Here is a 25,470-nt window from a genome sequence, read left to right as displayed (position 1 = left end):
CCGGGTCTCCCTAATTGGGTAAGGTCAGCATAGAACTTGTACTTCATCTAGGTCCTGAACATTAACCCTGTTGGTCACAGAGACCCTGTTGCTAGGTGAGGCCACTGCTTTGTAGGGCTTGATGTCCTGCAGGTGGTTCCAGACCGAATTGCCTACTAGTTTAAGAGCACAGTCTGCCACCTCTTCGACCACATGTGGGCCAGTAAACCGGGGTGTGTTCCAGCGCCTTATAAAATTGTGAGAATGATGTCACCCACTTTCACAGAGTGTTTCAGCTCACAGTCTTGTGGTGCATCGTCGCAGTCGATCTCTTCGCCGTCTTCTTGACCCCTTGATTCGCTGTATCTGGCGAGAGATGAAAAAAGCGCTAGCAGCCTGAGAAGTAATGTATTCATACATCTCCTGTCTTTAAACATCTGCACTATTCTCACAGTCTTTCAGTGCTCTTGTGGGAGGAGCCAGGGGAAGATGCATGCGTTGTCCTGTCATCACCTCATGGGGCATTAAATGGTGGTCGGACCCTGGCTTATTGCGCAGTGAAAACAAGGCAAGGGGCAAACAGTGCAACCAATTTGTTTTTGTGCTTTGCAGAGTCTTGAGTATGCACTCCTTTAGTAGCCCATTCAGGCATTCACAGACTTCATTTGCTTGCGGGTGGTACGCACAGGCAAATTTATGCTTAATGCCTAGCAGGGCTGTGATGTGCTGAAGCAGTTCATTGGCGAAGTGAGGGCCGTTGTCACACCGCAGGACCTCACACATGCCCCATCTCAGGAAAACATCCCTGACCAAGAATTTGGCCGCTCTAAGGGCATCAGCATGTGAACAGGGGCCCGCCTCAATCCACGTATAGAATGCGCAGACAACCACTATCATGTAGCCGGTACCCTTGGCATACTTGGATCATATCCACGCAATACACATGGAGGTGTAGAAATGGGCTACAGGTTTTGGTGTGGCTCCTCTCACAACTCTTAAAGTGTGCCCTGCTGTAAACTGCTGACATGTCAAGCAGTTACTCACAAAATCAGCCACATGTTCATTTAAATTTGGACAGAACCACGTTTTCCCGAAGCATGTAGCAATGATCTCCTTCTCTGTGTGTGTTGGATAGTGCAATTGTGCTAATGCTGTCTTCAATAGTGCTAGTGGCATAACCACTTTCCTTGTGTTGTTCTGTCACCATAAGGCATCTGTTGGAGACCCTGAGCATCCTCTCCTTACCGATAGCTCTTTCTCCTCCTTGGGTGCAGCTCCCTGCAGCTCGTGATCTGTGTCTCTGGTGATACATTGTAACCCTCCTTCATCACCATGTTCCTCACCCCTCCCGGAGCCTTTTGTCTCTCTCTCTCAGTTCCCACAATTGCCCAAAGTATGCTGCACACGTTGCCTCAAAATCTGCTGCTTCATTTCCTCTTGAGATTGGGTCTTCCCCTTTTGTGTGGGCCTGGCAGTTCACTAGTGCTACCTTTTCCGGATAAGCAATCACCTCTGGATCAATCTGTCCAATAATAGCGCATGCTTCCTGGGGTCCCATCTGCTCTCCTGAACCCTCTCCTGAGCCATCGCGCCAGTCCTGAGTGTGCTGTTGACGTCACGTAGGCTGAGGCAGAATAAATAATCACCTCTTTCTGTACGCTGCTTTCCAGTACTAATATGAGAGCCACTAGTTCTGCTGCTTGTGCTGAATAATGGGATGGTAGCCACGCATTTGCAACCACCTTGCTTGTCCGTCCTCCTTCAGTCTTACCACTGCAGTCCCAGTATGTCTTACCCCATCAGTTTGATCAATTGTTGATGAACCGTTAATATAAAGTACGTCTCTCAATCAAGTGCGTCCTCATTCTCACCACCCTCTATATCTTCACATTATCTCTCTATATCTTCACATTATCTCTCTGTCGGCCACCTGGCACTGTAGGCCAGTTCTTCGACCACCTCTCCCAACTAATTGAGTCTCTACCTCCCGATCACCAGCTCATTGTCACCGGTGACTTTAACCTCCCCTCCCTCTTTGCTGTTCTGTCCTCCGAGTTTAGTTCTCTTTTCCTTAATCACTCACTCTCTTCTATCCATGATGTTCCCACCCATATTAATAGTAACTCTCTCTACCTTATTTTCATCTCCTCTCAGCTTTGTTACTAATATCTTCACTGTTCCTTCCCCCTCTGACCACTCCATCATATTTGCCTCAATATCCACTCCTAACACTTTCTGCTCTCTTCATCTACTCCTATCACTAAGCACAAGTTTCTCTCCTCCACATTCCCCGACTAATTATCCACCCTACACCACTCTCTCTCTCTCCTCCTTTGCGACCTCTCCTACCCATCAGCTGAGGAAGCCTTCACAAACTTCAGCTCTACATGCTCCCTTCTCTGTGCACCCCCCTCTCCCCACATTCTCTCCAAAACCCTCCCCACCACGGCTCTGGATTACACCTCGCATCCGTTCACTGAAAACTATAATGCGATCAAAGCTTTGCACTTTGCAAAGGTCCCAGCTCCCCTCAGATCTCCAACTCTACCTCACTGCTTTTCAAATCAACTCTGCTGCTCTTAACTTTGCCAAATGCAACTTCTATCTGTCTCTTATTTCATCTCAATCCTCCCAACGTAGGCGCCTCCAAAAATCTCTTAACTTAATTCTATAACCTCTCATATCATGCTACGGCTCATCAACTCTTTTGGCAAATAATCTTGCTCTTTATTTTGCTTCAAATATTTCTACAATTCACAACACCCTCATCACTTATCTTCTAACTCCTCCTCCCACTCACTTCGCTCCACCAATCTTACCCTCCGCTCCAGCCACTTTGTCATCCTTTACCCCACTGAGCCTGAGGCGATTAAGGCCCTACTCCACCTGGTCAACCCTTCTTGTGCACGCACCAACCCATTGTCCCAGCAATTCACTAAGCTCATTGCTCCCAGTGTTGCTCCACTTCTTTCTTCCGTCTTCAACTCCTCCCTTGACAATGTCACTTTTCCGGCATCTTTCAGGTCGGCTACTGTAATCCCTCTCTTCAAGAAAGCTGGTCTAGATCCCAACTGTCCTGACAACTTTTGCCCTGTTTCTCTCCTACTACACAATTCTAAAATCTGTGAGCGAGTGGTATTCAACCTAATCACTAACCCTGCAATCTCTGAGACCCACTTCAATCTGGCTGTTGTATTTTAACTTGTGGAATGAGATTGTGAGAGTGGAGTGTTGAGGGAGAAGAGGACAGTTGAGAAGGTTGGAGCGGTGGGAAGAAAGGAAACGGGACTGAGGTTGACCGCTGGTCTTTTTGATTAATGAAGTCTGAACTTACCTACCTTTGCTTGGGTCTTCATTGAAGGAGAGCACCACACTGCGATCCGACCTCTACATTCTACTGAAACATGCACTTCCCAATGTCAGCAATCTTTTCTCCACCACTCGTCATGCTAATGACTCATCCATTCTTATTCTTCTTGACCTCTCCACTGCCTTTGACACTGCCGGCCACTCTGACCTTTTTTCAGTATTATCGCTCCTGGGCATATGAGACAAGACTCTCGCCTGGTTCCATTCGTACCTTGCCCCCAGACACTTTCAATTGTCGTGGAATAACCTTACTTCACCTCAGTGTTACCATGGTACAGTCTTGGGTCCACTTCTTTTCACTTTCTATACCTCTTCTCTTGGTGCCCCCATTTCCTCTTATTTCTTCTCCTATTAGCTCTTTGCTGACAACACCCAGATCTTTGTAGCCTTTCCCTCCTTATCCGATTAACTGCTATCGAAAATTTCAAACTGCCTCTCCTCCATCAAATATTGGATAGCATCCCACTCACTCATGCTGAACTCCTCCAAGGCTGAATTACTCTATTTGCCTGCCAAACATGCTATCTCTTTATCTCCCCCTTGACTTCTCATCACTCCTTACTACCTGCCCCACCCTACTTCAGCTTTAAGCTCGGGTTATCTTTGACCCGTCTCACAACTTCTCTTTCTTCTCCTAATCTGCCACTTCTGCCAGGCTCAACCTACTTATTATCAGAATAATCAGTCGTCGTCTTCCTGTCAATACTGCCAGACATTTGATCTCTTCCTTAGTCCTTTCCAGAACTGATTACTGTACCTGTTTCCTATTTAACCTTCTTAACTATGCTTTTTCTCCTTTAGACAAAGTACTCAACTTTGCAGTTTGCACACTTTTCAACCATCCTCCCTTTTATTCTATGCCCTTTTCACATCACCAGATTGGCTGGTTGTCCATGAAACAAATGGCAAAGTAGAAAGTTTATCTTATCTTTTAACCTATTCACAGACTTGCCCCCTACCTATTTTTTTATTTTTAAATATTTTTATTGGCATTTATGTATATATGTGCATTAGAAGCATCATGTACATGGTGAGGGTTGAGTCACCTGGTATATAACATATATGCAGTATTGAGCATTGGTAAGATTAAACAACTGATAAACAACAATAGTAACACTAACTGTTCATGTGTCCTCTGAGTTGTTGGGCTCCTTGGTTCCTGTTCGAACCCTCGTCTCGGGTCTGGTGGGGTCTGGCTGGAGTTGGTGGGGCGTGGTGTGGGGGGGAGTGTGAGTTTGATTTCGCAGATTCTCGGTCGAGCTTACATAGAAAGTTCGGAGGGGTGGATTCAAGGGGGTTTGTGGCTCGTTGAGAAAATCAAGTCTCTCAGGAGGGCCTTCCAGGCCTCCAGTGTGGTGCTCGGGTCTTCTCCGCCTCGACTATTCCCTTCTTCCCACGCTCTGGTTTCGGCTGCCGTCCATCTTAGCATCTCCTTAATCCAGGGTTCATACCTGGGGCCAGTCGGGGATTTCCAGGCCATGGCGATTGTTCTCTTCGCGAGCACACATGCGATGTCCATAAACTTCACCAAGTGTTTGGTTTTACTCAGCCTCCGATGGGTGCTCAGGAGGCATTCCTTAGGTGTCCATTCGTATATCTCCAGCCCGGCTCTCCTGCAGGTCCGTTCAGCGGCGGACCAGAGTTTCTGTGCTTTAGGGCAGGACCAGAACATGTGGATCATGTCGGCACGATCGGAAGTGCACCATGGGCAGGTCGGGGCGACCTTGTCGGAGAATGTGGCTATCCTGTGTGGGGTCATGTAGGTTCTATAGAGGATATTAAGTTGGATTAGCCTGAACCTCGCATTCCTGGATATCTCCTTCGGGTATGATAGGGCTCTTGTCCATTCTCCCTCTGTGATTTCGGCTCCTAAGTCAGACTCCCACCTCTCTTTCAGATGTGCGCTTCTTGGGTTGGGCCTGTCGTTTATTTGGATGTATAACCTCGACGTCGGTCTCCAGCCGTCACTGACACCATACATCTCCTGCACAAGGGGGTGTGTGTCCGGCTCCTCAGGCCATACGTTCCATTTCTCTTTAGCAACATGCCTCACCTTCTGGTACCATAAGAATTGTCCTGGGGCGAGTCCGTCTATCTGTTGGAGCGATTCAAACTCCCTGAACAGCCCTTCGGTAAACATGTCTCCCCATGAGTAAAGGCCATAGTGCTCCCATCTCCTCATTGCCAATAGGTCGCTGGGGGTTTTGCATTTGTCTGCCAGCATGGGGATCTCGGGTGCGTATGAGTGCCGTAGGCCAAGCATAGAGGTGACTTTTGCCCATATCTGTCGCCCCAACTGTGCTATCATGGGTAGGTTCGAGGGCCCAGCTTGCTTGTGCCATATTAGTTCCTTAGGGTGCATGGGTGATGTTAGTTGGCGCAGGAGGTTTGTTTCTGCCGAAGGGTCATCACATAACCATTTTGCGACATGGGTCAGCTGAGCCGCCAGGTAATACCTCTGGAAGTCTGGAAGCTGGACGCCACCCTCGGCGCAGGGAAGTGTGAGGGTGCTCAGCGTGAGCTTGTGCCTGGTTCGACCCCAGAGGAAGTCCCTGAGCAGGGATTCTAGCTTCCTGAAGAAGGGTGGTGGGATATAGTATGCTATGTTAGTGAAATAGTAAAGAAATCTAGGCAATATTATCATTTTGGCTATTGCTACTCTGCCCATCGTGGATAGCGGTAGTTTCGACCAGAATTTGGTGGATCTGCGTACTCCGGACATGGCCGCCTCCGTGTTGCATTCGTGGGTGGAGACCGGCATGTGCTTGATGGTGAGGCCCAGGTAGCGGAACGCCTCCACTTGCCATTGGATCCCGATCACAGGGAGTTCCTCTGCGTTCCTGCCTTTGAGTCCAGCCAGGGGGAAGGAACATGATTTCTGGCGGCTAACTTTTATCTCAGAGTATTTCGCAAAATTGTCTAGGATGTCCAGGGCTGTAGGGGCGTTTCTCTGGGGGTCTCGTAGGTACAAAAGGACATTGTCCGCATATAGGGAGATGATATTGTATGTTCCGCCCAGGCTGATGCCTGCGTCAAAAAGCTGTTTCCTGAAGTAGATCGCCACCGGTTCCAGGCCCAGGATGTACAGCATTGGGGAGAGGGGGCATCCCTGCCTGGTTCCCCTCTGGATGGCCCACGCCTCCGATATCGTGCCGCCAGTCTTCACTCTCGCGACTGGGTTGTTGTAGAGTACCTCGATCCATCGGACAAATTGTTCGCCAAGTCCGAATTCCCTCAGGGTCTCGATCAGCCACTCCCAGAAAATCGAGTCGAAGGCCTTGATGGCATCTAGCGATAGCACAGCCAGGTCTTCGGTGGATTCGGCTGTCTGTGCTATCACATGCTGAAGTCTTCTCAAGTTGGCCGTGGTGTTGCGTCCTGGGACGAAGCCAGTTTGATCTTCGTGTACCAGGGTTCCTATTACTCTCGAAAGCCTTTTTGCCAGTATGGTCGTTAGTATTTTGCTGTCGTAGTTCAGGAGCGCTAGCGGGCGGTATGAGTCGCAGTTTTCGGGTGGTTTGCCAGGCTTAAGCATTGGGACTATAAGGGTCTCTCTCATGCTGCTCGGTAATATTCCTGTTTCGTATGCCTCCGCGTAAACTTCTTGCAGTATGGGGGATAGGAGGTCCCCATATGCCTTGTAGAACTCCGGGGTAAGGCCGTCTATTCCGGGGGTTTTGTTCGTGGAGAGGGATCTGATCGCCTCTGATATGTCCTCGGGCGTGATGGGCTCTCCCAGCGTGCTTCTCTGGTCCTGGTTCAATTTGGGTAGCCCGACTTCCTCCAAGGTATCTTTTATGTCTGCCTCGGATATTCGGTTGGTGTGGGCATATAAATCGGCATAGTAGTCAGAGAAGGTGTTGTTTATTGCTTGCTGTGTCCTGTGGGGGGTGCCCTTGCTGTCCTTAATCAGGTTTAGAGCCATCCTCGGGTGTTCCTTCCTGCATAGCCAGGCTAGCATCCTGCCTGGTTTGTCCGCCTCTTTGTGTGCCTTCGCGGATCGTGCAGAGAAGTCGAACTTCGAGAGCCTCTCCCATGCGATTCTACAGTCTTCCCTGATCTCCTTCAGCCTGGTTTCCGTCTCAATCGTTGGGGGGAGAGTGTTTTCGAGGTGCTTGATCTTTTCCTCCTCGGACTCTAGTTCCTGTCTCAATTGCCTCCTGATCCCTCCTGCCTCGGCGATTACCTGTCCCCTCGTCACCACCTTCATTGCTTCCCAAAATGTACTCCATTTGACGACTGAGCCCTTATTAAATTCTATGTATTCCTCAAGCTTCTCAGCTAGGGTTTCTTTGAATGCAGGATCGGACAAGGCCTCTGTTGGCATGCGCCACATCGAGATAGGAGGTCTAGGGCCTCTCAAGCAGAGTTGCAGTATTAGTGGGGAGTGATCCGATATTGATCTACCCAGGTAGTTAACAGATTCAACCTGTGGGGTTAGCTCATTGTCAATGAAGAAGTAGTCTATCCTGGTGTGGAGGTTGTGGGGGGCCGAGTAAAATGAGTAGGATCTGTCATCTGGGTGTAGGTCCCGCCAGATGTCAGTCACGTGTAAGTCCTCCACCGCTCTGATGAGGGCTCCGGAGGAAAGGTTGTTGGGTGTGCGTGGCGTGGTTGACCTGTCCAATTCGGCGTTAATGATACAGTTGAAGTCACCTCCCCATATTAGAGTGTGGTCTCTGTGGAGCATAATTTTGGCGCATAGATTCTTGAGGTGGGAGGGAATACCGTGTGGGGGGAAATATGAGTTCACTATGCATAGCCGAGTGTTCTCCAGCATACCCCACATTATCAGGTATCTTCCTTCATTGTCTTTCTCCATGCCCAGTTGTTGAAATGGGGTGTCCGGGCTCACCCACGTGTACACCCCTCGTGCATATCTCGAATGGGATGAGCCGTTCCCCTGGCCGCCCCAATATTTCGTCAGCTTATCCGCGGAGTCTGTGGAGAGGTGCGTTTCCTGCAGCAGAGCGAACGATATTCTCTTCCTCTTCAGGTAGGAGTGTATCCGGTTTCTTCGGAGGTAGGACCCCATCCCCCTGACATTCCACGTGATCACCTTGGGTTTTGATGCCATTGTGTGATCACATTGATTATCAGCAGGGTTGCCCACACTTTATTGCGGCTTGATTGTCTGTTGTCGCGAGCCATGACCTGTTCAGACCGTGAGGGGCGAGCTGTTTCGATGTTTGATTTTGGGTTCGTTTTGGTGCAGGTAAGAGTTCTCAGAGGTAGGGGCGTTAGAACAACAGTAACTTGAAGGAAACAATTATAACTGGTGCACCCAGCTCCTGTCACAACGGTGTGGTGCTCGGGTGCTCTCGCGCTGCCTGTCCCCATCCGGGTGTCTAGCGCGAGTGGGTATGTGCTGGCAACTGGCCTGCACTGGTCCCTCGCGGGAACGTGGTCCATGTCCATGCATGGGGGGTCCGGTGGGCCGCGCAATCGTTTAGCATGTTCTTTTGTAGTTTTGCTTCAGGTAGATCGGGGCTCTTCTTCGCAGTTCAGGTTTATTGAGGAGGGCGTGGATTCCCTAGTCAGGGTATCTGTGAGTCAACCCTGGCTGTCAGCATTGTGTTGTCCGTGGGGAGAGTCGGCGGGGACCTCGGCCAGGTTGTTATGTTCCATCCACATAGTGGCCACCGCCAGTGTCTCCAAAAATATTGCCCTTCCCTTGTGAATCACTTTCAGTCTAGAGGGGTAAAGTAGCATGTATTTCAGATTTAGTTTTCTCAGTCTAGCCTTGATTGGGACGAAAGAGTTCCTAGCTTTCTGAACCGACTGAGTGTAATCGGGGTATATGGTGATTTTGGAGTTGCCCCGCTCTATTACTCCGCCTTCTCTTGAGAATTTCAGGATTACCTCCCGGTCCCGGAAGTTGAGTACCTTCGCAATGATGGGTCGAGGGTAGGAGCCTGGGGGGGGCCTCTTCTGGAGGGACCTGTGAGCCCTCTCTATGGCGAAGCCCTGGGAGAGGCTCGCTACCCCGATCTCCTGTTGTATTAAGGATTCCACGAAGGCCGTCGGGTCCATAGTCTCTGTCCCCTCTGGTACACCCAGTATCCTAATGTTATTGCGCCTAGCGCGACCTTCCGCCTCTTCAGACCTCGCTTCTAGGAGGGACACCTTGTTTTTGAGGACTGCAACCTCCGACTTTAGGACTGCCGTGTCATCGGACCTGTCCTTCTGGGAAGATTCAACTGCGGTGACACGTTCCGTCAAGTTGCGGGCGTCCTGTCTTATTAGTTGGATATCGGTTTTGACTTCGCCTATCTTCGATTCTATGGATGATCTTAGGGCTGCGATCGCATCCAGTACCTGGTTGTGCCTGGTGTCTTCCTCAGAGCTGTCTCGCGTTGCTGAGCCTGTCGGTGTGCTCTGGGAGGCGGGCTGAGACTTAGATGTGACAAAAGGGTCCATAGTGGCGTTTTTGGCCTTGTTTCTTGCGGCCGCCATAGTGGAGTGTCTTGGCCTTGGTGGGTGACTCAGGGGATCCAATGTCCACTCGCAGGGTGGGGAGCGTGCCGCTTTCCACAGCTCGCCAATGCGTATCAATTAAGCGTGTTGTGCCGCCAGTCTTAGTGCACCCCCTGTGTCGAGTGTGCGGGAGGCGTAGGTGTCCCAAGGTGAGGGCTCGCGGGTCGTTGCGGCCCAAGACTTGGGTGGGGTGGTGGTGGTGGAAGAGTCGATGCTGGTTGGGGGAGGCGGCTAGGCCCCGTAGTCCGGTTAGTGGGCTGCTGCCTGGGGCCTGCAGAGTTAATGGGGTCGGCCTTCGGGTGGGGCGGGCGGCTCCCGCAACAAATCCAGTATGGGTTCCGGAGGAGGTTCAGCCGGGGCAGTAAGCAATGGGCGTGTAGAGTGAGGGGGTCTGTGGTCTACTCACTCCGGGCGAGGTGTCCTCAAGTCGATCTCGCGTGGGGGCCGCCAGTCGCGGCCGCGGCGTGGGAGTCCACTTAAGTGGGCGGCCAGGCTCCCTGGCTGGTGGAGAGTGGATCGGGCGCTCCTCAGGCCGGGGCCCCGGCGAGCGGTCCCAAGGATCTGTGGAGCCGGCAGTGTCCGATCCGCGCCAGCTGGTTGGGCGCCCGCACCGTCTGGGTCGGGGACGCAGACTCTGGGCGCGAAGCGGGAGCTCCCGCGGTGTTGTCCTTCGGTCCCAGCTGAAGTTCGTGGGACCTCGCGGGTCCGCTCCGAGGGACGGTGTGGGTCTCTGGGTGGCAGTGGTCAGCGGGAGTAGTGCGTGGTCAGCTAGGCGGAGGTGCTGTGGGGTCCCAGCCTCTTCGAGCGCTCCGGGGTCATCTGCGCAATGCGGCCGCCATCTTGGGAGCTCCCCTCGGGTGGTAGGGGGAGCTGGGCCGGGTCGATTTAGCGAGTGCCCGGTCTCTGATTTTTGTCGGACAAAGGTGCGACATCCAGGGAATCGCTTTATGTGCGGCTGAACCTTAGGGTGGATGGCACAGCCACACGCGTAACGCCCGAAAACAGGATCAGATTGCGCGGCCCGGCCGGAGCTCAGGGAAGCTCCGTCCTCACTCCATGCGCGTCAGGCCACGCCCCTCTTGCCCCCTACCTATGTGCACATCTCACTCTCTACTCTTCCCCCCGCTTGTTCGATCATCCTCTGCCCACCTTCTGGCCACCACTCATGCCCCTTCCACTGCCTCTCATTTCAGCTCACTCCCTCTCCTCACCAGGGCCGGTGCACGGAATTTTGCCACTCTATGCAAACTGTCAGATTGGTGTGTCCCCCACTCCGGGTCTTCGATCGGATGAAGACTGAGGTTCATTTTAGAGGGGCATATATTTCACCCTGGCCGGAAGAGTGGCATGATCCCACCCGCACCCCCCCCCCACAGATCCCAGGCTCAGCCCTGGAATTTAAAGAGACAATCAAACCAGCCTAGGAAAAGCATACTGACTGTGATTTAAACAACTCTACTATGCCACATAAAGAAGAAACTGAGGTTTCAGTGAATGTCCCAGCCTTATCCCAGGTGTCCTGAACTGACCAACAGAAAAGCGGTGTCCACAAGACTGGCTAGAGTAAGAAAACTATCCAGCAGACTTTGAAAGGTGCTCTATAGACATAAGACTTGGCACTGCTTTGAAGAAAAGGATGTATGTGGCAGCAGACATGCTTCATGGATCAGGCACAGGGGAGGGTTGTTCTGCCCCACTGCGCAAGAATAATATAAATACGTCTAATTTGGTGATGCACCATTTAACATTGTGTTCAGTCTAAAACAATACAGCTTTGCTAGTTGCTACTAGTACCGAGGCAACTGCCACACTTGTGTGCCAGCTTCAGGACAGAATGGTTGGCTAGCCCTACAAACACTGTCTCACACACTCGCTTGGCATGATCTCTTCCATGCGCACACACATACACTCATACGTGTATACACTCTATAAGGGTGCTGAAGGAGGAGAGTGACACACAGGTGGCATAGTGATTGCTATAGACCTTTATTGGCCAATAAAATAGATACAACCTGGATTTCCCTATCTCTAAGAAGGGTTTCCCTGCCTCAACTAAAACACTAAGGGTTCTGTCAGAATGTCCATGCAAATCAATAGTCCACCATCCTGTGTCAAAAACCCTAGTTCTGTCCCTTACACTTCAAACAAAATTAGAGATGAATGACTCACTTCTGCTGCACTGGGGATACAAGTTTATTTTCAGGTCTTGGCTTCCTCCTAAGAGAATGACTCCCTTCTCTGGGTCAAAACAGACCTCCAACACAAAAGACAAAGTCCCATCACTTCTCTCTGTCAGGCCCACTGCTTATCTTTTAACACATTGTAGCAGAAAGTATTTTCAGCTTTGGTTACCAAAGGAATGACTCCCTTCTCCTGGTATCTTGATTTGACAGTTCAACTGCACCAGGGGGAAGGACTCCATTCACCTGGCCTCTCTTTCACTTTGCTTTCACAGTTCAACACTTTTAGTCTTACACTTTGAGGGTCCCAGACTCCCCATCTCCAGACTTGGCCAAACTTGGTTCTCTCCCCTGACAAGTACTGCCATAAGGCAAATGATTTGTATTCCTCTTGTGGGTGTGGGTCCCAGCCCTGTACTTCCTTTACTGTTTTTATTTGGCAGACCTGGTTAACTCCCCTGCCAGGTACTGCCACGAAGAAGATGGCTTGTAGGGCTCTTCTTTTGTGGGTGCGGGTCACAGACCCGTATTTCTCTTCTTTGCATTTGGGTACTTGAAGCCCTTTCCTCCCGAGTACTGCCATGAGGAAGATGACTATGTTGTTCTCTTGTTCCTGGGTCCTCGACCCTTCCCTTGTGGTCAGTGGCTTTACTCGACCACCAGCCAGAGGGAGATTCCCTCCAATCTTCACAATTCTCTCTGCAGGGTCCCAAACCCTCTTTGTCCTCTTCCTAGTCCTCTTAAACCTTGCAGGATGTGGATTAGGCCCCGCTATGCTCCCTATCTCCCAGCCGGCCGGTCTGACCGTCACCCATGTCACCTTTAGGGATTCCGGAGACTGGAGTTGGGCGTTCGTTCAGCCTCTGCGGTCATTAGCTTCTCGCGTCTGCTTCTGTGACCCGTGACTGCCGGCAAGGCAAGTATGGCTGTTGGACCCCGTGGTCCACCTTCTTAGGGGGCTTTTACCTTTGCCTGGTTGCACGGTTAAAGGACGGACTGACATCCGGTCCTTCAGAGCCGCCTTCTGCAACTCGCCAGTGTCTTCTGCTCTCCGATCTCCAACGTCTCTCTGCTCCCGCGTCTCACAGCTTTCATGCCTGCTGTTCCACATGGGCTGGCTTGACAGCTGATTTGACAACAAAGTAAATCCTTCTTTCGTCTCTATTCTAAGCGGACATACAAGGCTAGAGTGTTCATTCAAGGTATCAGCATTGGTCTTCCTTGTTCCGCACCTCCTCATCATCTCAGTACTTGTTAAGTAGGCCTCATTAGGTAGTCCCTACTCTTTCTCATCTCAGAAGTTAGTACGTTTTCAGACTTAGACATACATGGAATTATGGGATAGGAAGTTGGGTAAAATGGGATAGGAAGGTGTGCACGGTTTGGGTGGAGGGTTGGCATACTGCATTCTCCCGAGATGTTCTCCTTTGTCCCCAGACGGGAGGTCTCTTCCCATGAGATCCTCTCACTGTGCACCACCCCCAGGGGTACTATCGGGTAGTGGCCTCATCACCCTGGCCTCAGGGGAAGGGGCTCCCCCTCGGGGAGAAGTAACGACCTGACAACCTCTAGGGATTCATCACATATCCTTCTCCCTTCCATACACATATCACACTCGCAACACACACTTTTTTTTTTTCTTTTAATCTTGCCGCATCACACACCTATGGTGTATAAAATTATGAACCAAATTCCTGACCACTTCTTATTGTCTAGTAAAAGTTGTAAAGCATAGCATGTAAAAACCACCTTCTATAGCCGATCACATAGCTTGTTGTACCCCATGATCCACCGTCTTAGGGAGCCTTTACCTTTGACTGGTTGTACGGTTAAAGGATCGACTGACATCCAGTCCTTGAGAGACCTAGTAAGATTGTTGTCTCGTCCTCCCTCTGTTCCCCCTCCCTTGCCTCGTCGCGCCTTAAAACACTTGTGCATAGGTGTGTTATAAATGCCATATATCATATCATATATCATATATATGCACAGGTGAAAGAAAAGCTGTTAGGGGGGTGAGCGATGTGTCCCGAAAACCGATCCAAGTACATTTCTAAATATGTGTAACTGTCAGCGGGTGCATTTCCATTGCAGATTCCTTATTAATGAATATACGTGGGAAGCTGCACTCAAGATCAGCCAAAGTGTAAACCAGACGAGTGCCAGTTACATTCCCAGCTGCTAGTGCCAGTTGCACAGAAAACCGATAAACATTGACAGCCTTGTTTGGGTATGTTGTAGAGAAGTCTAAGCCAGAGGAAAGATGTACTCATTCATTGAAGGCATGTGGGGGATGGAGCGGAGGGAGTTTGAATGTACAAGGGTAAACATCTCTGTCATACTCACCCGATTATAAATAGAAGGACAAGGTAAGTAACTCCATGGAACAGCGCTGTTTTTTTAGTCATGCATGCTGCACCCTGATTCAGTGAAACTAAAATGTGTTCTGGGGTTTTGGGCGTAGTTAATGCCACCTGGACGTAAGCAGCACTGGGTAGTCTGGAAATGAGCACTGTCAGCCTGCCATCCACAAACGTCCACCGGCTCCAATTTGCTCTTTGTCTACTCTATCCCAGTTTGGCTATTGCTGCACCCAAGACTGCGAGGAAGAACAATGACAGAACAATAGCGCACCTCGCCAGCCTGTGCATGTGTCTGTCTGATTCTCTCTCAGGCAGGATAGCCACCCACGGCAGTAGGCTTCAGCTAGTGCAAAGCAGGCCATGGATGGTCCGGAAGAAGAATACTATTCAGACGAGCCTCATGAGGGTATGCGCAGTGCTAATGCGCAGGTGCGGCCTGAGGCCCTGCACAGAGCACAGCACCACACCCACACCAGATCCAAACCTCACGGTGCCTGCTGCGCTGCCTGCTGCTGCAGACAGTGCTGAGAGTGCTGGCTTCAAGCAGTCAAGACTAGAGAGAGAGAATAATTAATATATGTATACAAAAATTGCATAAGGTTGTTGCCTTCAGTGACATTTGCAACTCTAACATTTTCACCTTATAGGCAAGCGCCTAACCTTGCCTAGTGGTAGCACCGGCCCTGCTCCTCACTCCCTTTATCTGGTATGATCTTCCTCTCCCTCTCCGTAGTACTTCACCTCTGTGAATCACTTTCCTGTCGCCCTTCACATCACGATGCTTTCCCGACTCACCCTCAATCCCTACTTCACTTTTTTCTCCCTCTCCCTCTACCCTTTACATGGCACTTCTCCTATGTCATGTTTGTTCTGTGCTCGTCCCTAGTTTATGTGCCACCGTCTCCTGCAAGGGCTGGTCATCCATTCATATCCGCACACTCATTGTAAAGGACTCACATCCTCCGCTCATATATACAAATGTGAAGTAAGCATTTTTGTGTCAAAGATGTGTTGTCTGTTGCTCTTCCAAATAAATAAAACATTGTTTATGGCTCTGGGTAATTGGGGGCTTGAAGGTGTGTTTCAACATTATTGTTATGCCATGCAGTTCTGCTTCCTAGGACATATATACCAGTGTCCGTCTGTGTGCAGGGACGCCTATGCATTCTGCAAAAGCGTGCACAGGTCTTTGTGAATAGACGCTAGCAACAAGACACGCATATGCCATTTAGAGCTTTTTCTGATGTCCACCTTTGCTTTTTTTCTTTCTACAGGAAAACTATGAGCGAATGAAAGCACTTGTTGCTGAGCTGAAAGACCGAGCCGAAAAAGTCCGGTTAGGTAAGTGCAGTACTTTTTTACCTATACAACCAATGGTGTCTCTCTCATCCCATTCCTGGTCGGAGAGCTGGATGAGTGTGGCCACCTATGGGAGGTGCAGCCTTGGCTTGTTAATGTTCAGTCACTGATGGTGGGACATTTTTCTCTGAAATCAGATTTGGACCCACTGCAGTTAGGCCTGTCTCTGCCTCCTTTAAATGGAGTCTTCTGGATTAAGGTCCAGTTTGAGCTATGCAACTAGTTACTTTGAGGACAATGGCTTGAGCTTAAACCTAAATAAAACAAAGATCGTGGCTTTTAGAACCAATAAAAAGAAATCTAATTGGTCTATAAATAATACAAATATTAATGATGTGGATTCATATTCCTATTTGGGTGTGCTTTTTTCGAGTAATTGTTTATGGTCTTCACAACTACGGTTGCTGGAAAACCGGTTACGAACTGGCTTGGGGGAGTCTGATGAGATTTTATTATAAATACGGCAGCCTCTGTCTAGACAGGTGTTGGAAGCAAAGGTGTATTCATCTGTTTTATACTGTAGCGAAATTTTGGGCAACACATGCAGCTTGGCCCTGGATTGTATTTTGCACATCTATTTGAGGAAGCTGCTTGGCGTGGGCCCAAGCACCCTCAGGCTTAGCACCTGCCTTTGAAGTTGGGGTTTTAAATATTGGCGTGCGTGTCGAATTTAGATTTCTTGACTACTTTCGGAAAATACACGCAGGCTTCTCTGAGAATCTAAATATTATGAATGTTATGGGTGAATTGATAAAAGCCAGTACCTAAGGTGAGTACCCCTGGTATAAGAAATGTTGTGTATTATATTATAAGTGGGACATTGATTTTAAACAGTTAAAGGGGGAGGGGGTTTATTGACCACGCAAGCGTTGGAAAAGAAAGCAAGAAAGTTAGAATAACCTTGCTATAAATAGTATGACAAATCTGCAATCCCTCACCCATTTGGCATTAGCACAGTGTTCATATCAGGACTTTGGTACATTGAGCGCCGTTCGGTCACCCATTCACAGATTTATTTGTGCAATGGTGCGATAAAATGTTCCGTCACTAAGGGCCCGGTTAAGGCGGCAGTTTAGATTTAAGCGCTGCACTTGTGGTAGTGGTGCCATAGAATATGTACAGCACTTTCTGTTTATTTGTACAAGAGTATTGGATCTAAGACGCCAGTGGAGAGTATCCAATACTCATTTTATTTGTAATAATATTAGTACTGTTGTGGAGGCAATTCATTTTTGTTTTGTCTTGCAATGATTCATGTTTTGTGAACGATCAGTGCAAATATATTGTCACTGCTTTTAAGCTCTTGGAAAGGACATTTTAATTCTATTCTTATTATTTATGGTTCTAAATGTACATCATTTATGTTTTTAGTAACTTCTGTTTTAATAGGGTTTTATCTTTGTAATCTGTATTACATTGTATTTCTCTTTGTAAATGGTGAAAACCAAAATAAAGTATTACCTAACTGTTAATGTTCAATCACTGATGGTGGGACATTTTTCTTCGAAATCAGATTTTATCAGGCATGTAGCTTCGACTAGTATACGGCCACATGGTATGGCACTGAGCGCCCAGTTAGATATTGTTCATACATACCTCAAGTACCAGGGCGTACATCCAAGGCCAGCAGCAGGAAAGCAGTTATAAGCTAGGATTTACATTAATATAAAATCATAATAACATATGATAGAAGAGAGAAGATCCTGGCTACCTCACACTGGTACATTTGGAAAGGATGAATATGTATGCGGTTGGTATGGTGTAAATGTATTTAAGTGAAGACATTTAGTCTTAGTAGTGGTCAGCCGACACGTGTTTCGACCTCTAGGGTCTTTGTTAAGGCTATTGGACGGGTGGAAAGGGGATCTGTATTCCCGGATGGGGTTCCTGTTAGGGATGAACTGATCCTTTATGATCCCAGTCTTGGGAATGAGAATTAGCCTTTAGAAAAAAAATGTATTCAACACTGGAAAAATAACCTGAGAGAGGAGAATGTCCAATAACTATGCCGGCAAAGAATAAAAGGTGCCCACCTTTTAAACCCAACAATTTATAAAGAAATATTCCAAGGCAAACAAAATCCAAACAGGATCTCACCCTTACCTTACCTTTCTCACCCCCACGTTTGGCTTTCAACCATACTCTGTTTTATAACGAGAACTTGAAAAGTACACAAACCATAGTAAAGTACTCACACAAATATATAAACCTTTTATGGAAATATGCTAGGCAGAACATTTACAATTCTGGCATTATCTTCCCCTACACCCCACATTCAATGGAAGACTAAAAACACCAGAATGTATTTCAGCAGAAGGCAAAAAAATGACCTTTGGATATAGCGTTTGACAATAAAAGTCAGTGTTGGAGAATTAGAAAGCAGGCCGTGCTTTGCTTTTCCTTAGAAAGGGCTTGGAAGCAGTGCCAGGTAGAGGGCGCTTATCAGACTTTTTGGAGGGACAGGGCCTTAAGTGCAGCTTTTGAGGACTCTGGATTTAAGGTGTGATAAAATCAAGAGTGTTCTGAAAGCTTCTGAAAATGCACGGCAGTGTGCAAGCACATCAGAAGGATAAAGGCTACGGTCACAGGGGGTGGGGTGAGAAGAATGCTTCTGGGGCATGACCAGTACCCATCGCTGCCAGCATATTACAGACAGGTTTATTTTTTGCATTAGCGCAGTCGCCTTTTACGCTGACATCTGGGAGGAAGATGTGGGGAGATATCTTGCTTTGCATCAGCCTTCAGCTGTATAACAGTCAATCAGAGATATGTTACTCCCGTGACATCTTCCAGAGAGCGATTCAAACAGTCATGTTTTCTCCAATGCATGAGTTGTATTTTAAGTTCTCCTTAATTAAGTTTGACAGTGCAATTATTGTGCTTTTATTAAAGAAAAGTAGTAATTTTGCCACGCTCTGGCTTTTGTTTAGTCTTGAATAACACTGGCAGGCTTTTGGGGAATTTGCGACTAATCATTTTGAGCCTCATAGTCAGAGCAGCTTCGAAAATTATATTTCTGCATAACTGATAGCGGATGCAATAGGATGATGTAATTTATTGTAATACTTGCAAAACATTCACATTCTCATTCAAATACTTCCAATGCATTCTAATACTTTAAAAAATCCAAAGTGTCCCATCTGAAAAAAATACAGTATTATTGTAGGGCCATTTAACACATGCGCTTCTAAATGTATCTATTTGTATGATTACAGGAAACCCAACAATTATAACTCCATCAAGCCTTCCTGCCCCTAACTGTAACTCTGTGAAAACTGTATCATGCCATTATATAGGTATACAGCAAGAATAGATCTGCAACAATTATGTAAATTGAAACCCTGCGAATACATTAACATCACATCGTTAACATGAAATTATCCTGTTCGGTACATCAACAACTGATGTTTCCTTTCGCTTCCTCCCTGCGCCTGCCAACCAAGGCACGGGAAAAGGTGACGTCCCGACACCGAAGGAGCAAGTCCTTAAATCATGTAAAACATAACCCTAACGTTTTTCTTCTGCCGTCGAATTAACTTAGTCACACAATACCTGTTGTTTGCCTTCACAAAGGATAAACAAATGCTTCCCTTGCAGTCTTTACTCAGAAACCACAAGACTTTAAATGGGCTCGGCACATCGCGGTCTTGCTCTTTGGAGAAAAACACATCCCTTCGCAACATTGGTGCCACCATAGACCGGTTATTTAAGAAAGTATTCATATCTTCAAGAAATCAAGGTCTATGGCAACTACCTCCATGACCACACAACACTAATCATTACACTGCAACTACAAAAAGTTACAACTCTTGAAAGCAGCAGGAGACTGAGTGGCGCTTAACTCTGCGGTGCAGCCTGAGCCTGACAAGAATGCCTATGGTTCAGGCGAGACCACAATTTCTGTTCTCTCCACCTCGTGTGAGGCTGTGGGAATGAACCTGTGGTCATCTGTCTTTCATGTTCTAAACACCCCAGGCCATGTATCTAGCGCTAAAAGACAGGCTGACCTAGTGTTCGGTGTTGTGAACATGATTAAACAAATGCCCTCAGAGAAATGAGGTTTGTGACTAACTTAGAGTTAACGTTACATCTAGTTGCAATTAAATATACACTTGACAAGAGTTATTAGTTTAACACCTTTTAATGTGATGCCTTATCTTCTGAGGGTTCTCAAGCTCATTAAACAAGCTACAGCAAAAGGAGATATAATGCCCATTAGAAAGATTGCCATGTAAGCGAAGGGCATGTTTGAATGGGTAAATACTAGAACAAGTGGGGTTTAATTTTAAAGCATTGGTAACCTACATCTCTTACTATGCATTACACGCCTTTAGTCTCCATGCACACAGGAAGCATCCACTTGACACTCGCGGTTGAAAAGGATTCTGTTGCACAGCAGCCTGGTGCGTCCGTGATTGACAGGATCTGCCTCGTGTGGACCTGGATATTCTCTGCTCTCCCCAGCCCCTTTGGCCTTACCAAGCTCTCTCATATGTTCCATTCCATCTCCTGCGCCAGCTATTTATTACCTGCAAGATATCCACCCTGCATGTGTAGATTCAACACAACCGCTTTTTTCAACAGTGAAGGGTGGCACATTAGAGGTAGCGCTCTAACCTTATGTTCATCCCAAGGTGCAATCATTTTCACCCACTAGTCTCTCATTCTCTCCTATGGGCACTTGAGTTTGCAAGTGTAGAGCGTAGTTAGTTGAGCCTTGTGTGCTAACTGCCCATTAACTGTATCATATAAAATTTAACTGTACACCGACAGTTTGTGGTGAGCTTGTCCGGCATCGCAGGAAACAAACCATTTCCTTGTCGTTTGGGCTTGAGTTTCAGACCTCATGCGCATTTTGCTAGGGCCCTGTCACCCATGTGTTTAGGTTTCCAGGACTAAGGCAATGCAATGCAAACATTACAGTACACGTTGTCTGCATTCTTTTACTGTCCATTTGTATTTTAGAGCTACAGTTTGTATGGGCTATGAAAACTGTTTGAAATTATTCTGGGTTCATGTCAAGCCCAGGAAGCTACCTATCCTATATTGAAATAAACAGAAGCTCAGAGCTTCAATTTTTTGCAATACCAGTCTGGGTCCCAAAAGCTAATGCAGACCAGAGAGGTCGCCCTTGCTACCAAAAGCAACCCCCAAATTATGTCCCTGCACCCAGGCCCTGCCATAGGAATCAATGGATTCCTCAAGAAAGGCAAGATGACCACTGTAGCCTCTTGGTTTCTATTGCCTTTACACCTTGTTTCCCAAAGTCCTGGGAAACCCTGACTCTGTCCCTTCTGCCAGACTTGCTGTTGGGTGGAAGTACCATATATGGCTCTGGGGCTGCCTCCTGTCAGACTGACTAGACCCTTCCCTGGGGCTGTGTGTTGAGGTTACACTCTTGGGGTGGGACCTGTATGAATGGAGTCCGAAGTAAACTCCCATTCTGTGTTGTAGGTGTCTGGGTGTGGTTGTATGACACAATGCCTGAGACAGCCCTGACTGAAACTGGAGTGAATACAGTGTAGTGTGCTGAAAGGCTGGGTGCTTACTCCAAGCCACATTCTGTGTTATGGATGTCTGAGTGGAGTGAATGGCCTGGATGCCTGTGAGCCTGATTAGCTGCCTGCCTGCACGAATGCACTTGTGAATGCACTTGTGAATGATTGGCTGCTGAGCCTGGCTCAGCTTCAGTGAATGAGGACCAAATGTGTTTAACAGGGACCTCTCAATCACCAGTTTGTTCAGAAGCTGAAGCTGAAGCAAGAAGAAGCTGTTCCCTGGCGCCCAGCTTGAGGAAGAAGTCTGCTGCTGCATTTTCTTTATGTAATTCGAAAGCTGCTGTGTTCTTCCAAGGACTGATCTGAGAGGACCTGAATAGGAGACCTCTTACCGAGCTATGAGGGATTATCGCGCACCTGCTGCTCTTCGTCAGAACTACCCTGGAAGGCAGTCCTTTGGGCCTGCCGTCTGGAGAAGGGGTCTTTGTGAGTCCAGAAGAGAAGTGCTTGGACATGAGTCGAAGAAGTCCAGTGGTGTCGCCCAGGGTCCGGAAGAGTGTTTGTGACTGCATGAAGCCAGATTACTGTCTCCTGCCCAGAAGAGGGGGTACCCTGGCATAGTGCTATGAAAGTTCCACCTGATCAAAGAATCCTTAAAGGGACATCCCTGACACAACATCTGACCACTTTTTCCCGCCGAAAAAGACTCCAGTTCGCTGTGTGCAGGGGAAGGTCCGCCGGTGGGTTTCCTGCCACCAAAATCCAAAGAAAACGTCCTGAGGGTCCAGCCTTGGTGGGGTCTATAGTCCAGTCCAGTGGTCAAGTCTAGGTCACCAGAAGCTATCCAGAGGTCTGTGCTGTGACTGCAGCACTGAAGAGTGGAAAGTCGGTGAACCTCAAACTCCTGAAACCTGACACCTACTTCTGCCACTACACCTGTCGCCACTGAGAGGCATCCAAGGTTCCGATGGGTATTATCTTCTTTAGCCAGGCCTTTTCTCAGCCCACAGCAAGAATCACCTTCCTAGAACCTCCACAGTCAGATTGACAACTGTCCAAATGAGACCACTGCGCAGACCAAAACTGCTGCCTTTCCGAAAGCACCTGGTTCCTCTTTTTCTCTCGGCCTGGGCATCCCAGTGACTCCTTCTTGCAAAGGGGGTCCATCCTTCAGGGGTCCCGTCGAGTGAAGCCAAGAAACTCTGCCATTCCGCCTGCCAAGACACAAAAGGTACTGTGACGAGAGAGTGTCTTCAAGCCTCCAGGAGTTGTCCAAGGGTCCCAGAGTCATCTTGGATCCTGTTCTCCTGTGGCATCTTTGGTACATTGGGGTGGTAGAACCTGTTAAAAGAAAGCAAAGCATTATTGAACATTTTTCGACTGGGGTGCAAGTGCTAGGCAGAATTCTCTGTTTAGGCTGAATTTCCTAACCTCGTGAGTCCCACAGCAGCTTTGCTGGATTTCTGGAGTTTGTTTTTTTCTCCTGCCAAGAGTGAGACTCTTTTTTTCCCACTCTTGGACATGATTGATGGTGTTCCTTTGAATGTTAATGTGTTTCATGGGCTATGGGATCTTTTACTCCATAGGGTCTCATATGTTTTTGTATGTGTGTTACACAGCACCCTCCGTGCAGTAATACCGGGGTGTCATAGTGACCCCCCATCATAGACTCCATACCCTGGGACTGACTACTGTCTCCCAGGGCATGTAAAGTCACCATTGGCTTTACTAGTCCCAAATTACTAACAGAACCAGTACAAACCATCATATTGTGGACGTACTGGTAGGGGCAATTTGATTGCCCCTGGGTCTGTTATTCGAGGGGGCACTGTCCCGTCCCCCCTTGTCGAGTTTTGGCTGGTGGCAGTGGATACTACTTTTTATATTCAACCGCGAATATATCTCTATGGGATTTACCCATTGTTCGAGGCTAATAATTTTTAACATAGCCTCTAACATACCGCCGGTTTATTTATTTAATATTAATTCACCGGTTGGTATTTTCTGCCAGAACTCGGTTTTAAAATGGCGTTTGTGTTCGCCTCTAACTCCAAACCAAAGGTCGAGCCCTTTATTCCACTTTTTGGCGGGCTTCTCCACAGAAGCCTCCAAAAGTGGTGCCACTCTGTCTGGGTACCACAGGGGTGTGTGAGGGGGTTTAGGGACCCTGGACTGAGTTACCTTGGTAACTCAAGTCACACTCTTGTGTGATTGGCCCAAGTGGTGAGCCGGCCGGCTCACCACTTAGCATGTTTGACAGCTAGGCTGAGTGAATGGGGGTGTGCTGCATAAAAGCAGGGCTTTTGGGACTGGAACTTCAGAAGTCGCCACAGGACCTGAAAATCCGACGAGGGAGAAGCTGAGCCGGCCTGCTACGACGACACCACCGGTGGAGCCCTGCTGAACCGACTCACCACTTCCCAACGACGGAGGAGATCTCCTGGCTGGAAAGTCTTCTTCCCCTGACTGGTGGGCACTGCCAGTTTACCTTCCTTTCTCACATCCCAGGACGTCTTGTGGTGGAATTGCCCGTGCCAAGCACCCCGGCAACCGGATAGCCACTTACCACTGGACCGCGAATAAAAGGACCGCTCCTTTTAATTGAGAACTCCGCGGCTGGTTTCTTGCCTGGCAGTGCAACGGACTCCTGCTTTCCTCCCCGACGAGATCCTCTCTTCCTCCAGACGAAGCACCGACTTGCACCCGCTGCCAGGAACAACTGCCCCCGCTGGAGCGTTCTCACCATTTTAAGGTACCGTGTCCGCCAGGCCTCCCTTTCTAAAGATTGCTACAAGGTAACAATAATCCCTTAACCTTCTGGACTGGGCTGGCCCCCTTGACCATCTAACTGGTCCCTTTCTTTTTGGTCCAACTCTTTCTGAATTTATTGCGAGACTTTTGGGCACTTTGAACCGTGTGACCTTGGACACATTTCGACCGGAGCCTCTTAAAGTGGGTCCGGCCTTGTTAACTTTGACTTTACGGTTTTAACCTGCCTTCTTCTCCTACTGTGTTCTTCCGAAAGTGTTGGGATCTGGTTCTATCTTTGCTCTGCCTTTCTCTCCCTTTTAAACCAATTGATTAGAGTGCCATCTTCGTTAAGCGCTCACCGCTGTCTGAAAATAAGTGTTGCTTTACTTAAGACTTGTCTAACTAATCGTTGAAGGGAGTGTATACCTTTTAGCGACCATGTTTTTGAACTGCTTGATATTAGTGCCAGTGTGTTTTACTAGATGTGTTTTTAAATAAATAATTATCTCTCTTTTACACCAAGCTCTGGTCAGTGTTTGCTTGTTCTACTGTGTTCTTTTGACCTATTGTGAATACTCTGTATACTGCCTAACTCTTCTTGAGAGAAGTCTGACTGCTCAGCCACAGCTACCAGGTAAATCTGGGTGGTACAGACTGCCACCAATTGGGTTTACTGCCAACCACCTGTAGTCTTAAATCTTTTGCAGTGGTCCCAGAGGGAACTGCACAGGTTTCTGCCTAACAGTGAGAAACCAGAATGTGTCTCCCTAACTAGTCCCCGGGGATCTCTCATCCAGGTGGCAGGACAAGGCCATTGCTATTGGATCAAGTTCCTGGGGGTGGACCAATGAGGCAGGATCACCTGGATGGGGGGTCCTTGGGGAGTACGAGTGGGACACCGATGGGTGAGACACGGTATACCCCTTCTTTCAACACCTTTTCCCCATCCTACCACGTAGGATATTCCAAAACACTGCCCCCCCCCACACCATAGCCGTTTACCTGACATGTCCCAAAACAAGGGTCAGGCAAAGTCAGGCAATTGACCAGAATCACACACACACCTGATGGCCCTTTCCCTTCCCCACAGGGATAAAAGGTGGAGCACAAGAGCACAGGACGAGCAAGGCAGACCGCATGTCGAGCTATCTCTGCACGGCAGTTCAAAAGGAGGTGAAATACAGTGCATACAGAGGCGGTGAAGAGGAGAGAAGTGACCGTGCCCTTTCCGACGAAGGTTTGTGAAACCTCTGCAGATGGAATCCTAAGACTGAGAACAATAGCCAGCGTGTATTGCAACAGATGTCTACAGTACACAAGTCTCTTCCCCACTGATAACCAACCCGGGGAGAGACGCTGGTCTCCATGGTACCAACCTTGACTCAAAGGAGAAGAAAGCCAAGCAGTTCATCACAGCCGGTGAGTCGAGGGGAGAGTTGATAAGAAACTGAACTGTGTTGAACGAAAAGTAGGAAGCAGCTAAATTTTAACTTAGAA

The 25,470-nt window shown here is 48.3% G+C and overlaps 1 protein-coding gene across 1 annotated transcript in view; it reads left to right on the top strand.

Moving 5' to 3' along the window:
- MCCC2 (methylcrotonyl-CoA carboxylase subunit 2) overlaps positions 1–25,470 on the top strand; it is a 501,365-nt gene that overhangs the window by 14,067 nt on the left and 461,828 nt on the right. The window contains exon 2 of the mRNA XM_069627517.1: positions 15,640–15,706. Within this exon, the coding sequence (XP_069483618.1) occupies positions 15,640–15,706 (67 nt within the window). The remainder of the gene's footprint in view (positions 1–15,639; positions 15,707–25,470) is intronic.

This window comes from Ambystoma mexicanum, chromosome 6p, assembly GCF_040938575.1.
Source record: "Ambystoma mexicanum isolate Mex_15411 chromosome 6p, UKY_AmexF1_1, whole genome shotgun sequence".
Classification (NCBI taxonomy): domain Eukaryota; kingdom Metazoa; phylum Chordata; class Amphibia; order Caudata; family Ambystomatidae; genus Ambystoma; species Ambystoma mexicanum.
Note: the sequence above shows the minus strand (reverse complement) of the source record. Positions and strands in the feature narration are given on the sequence as shown.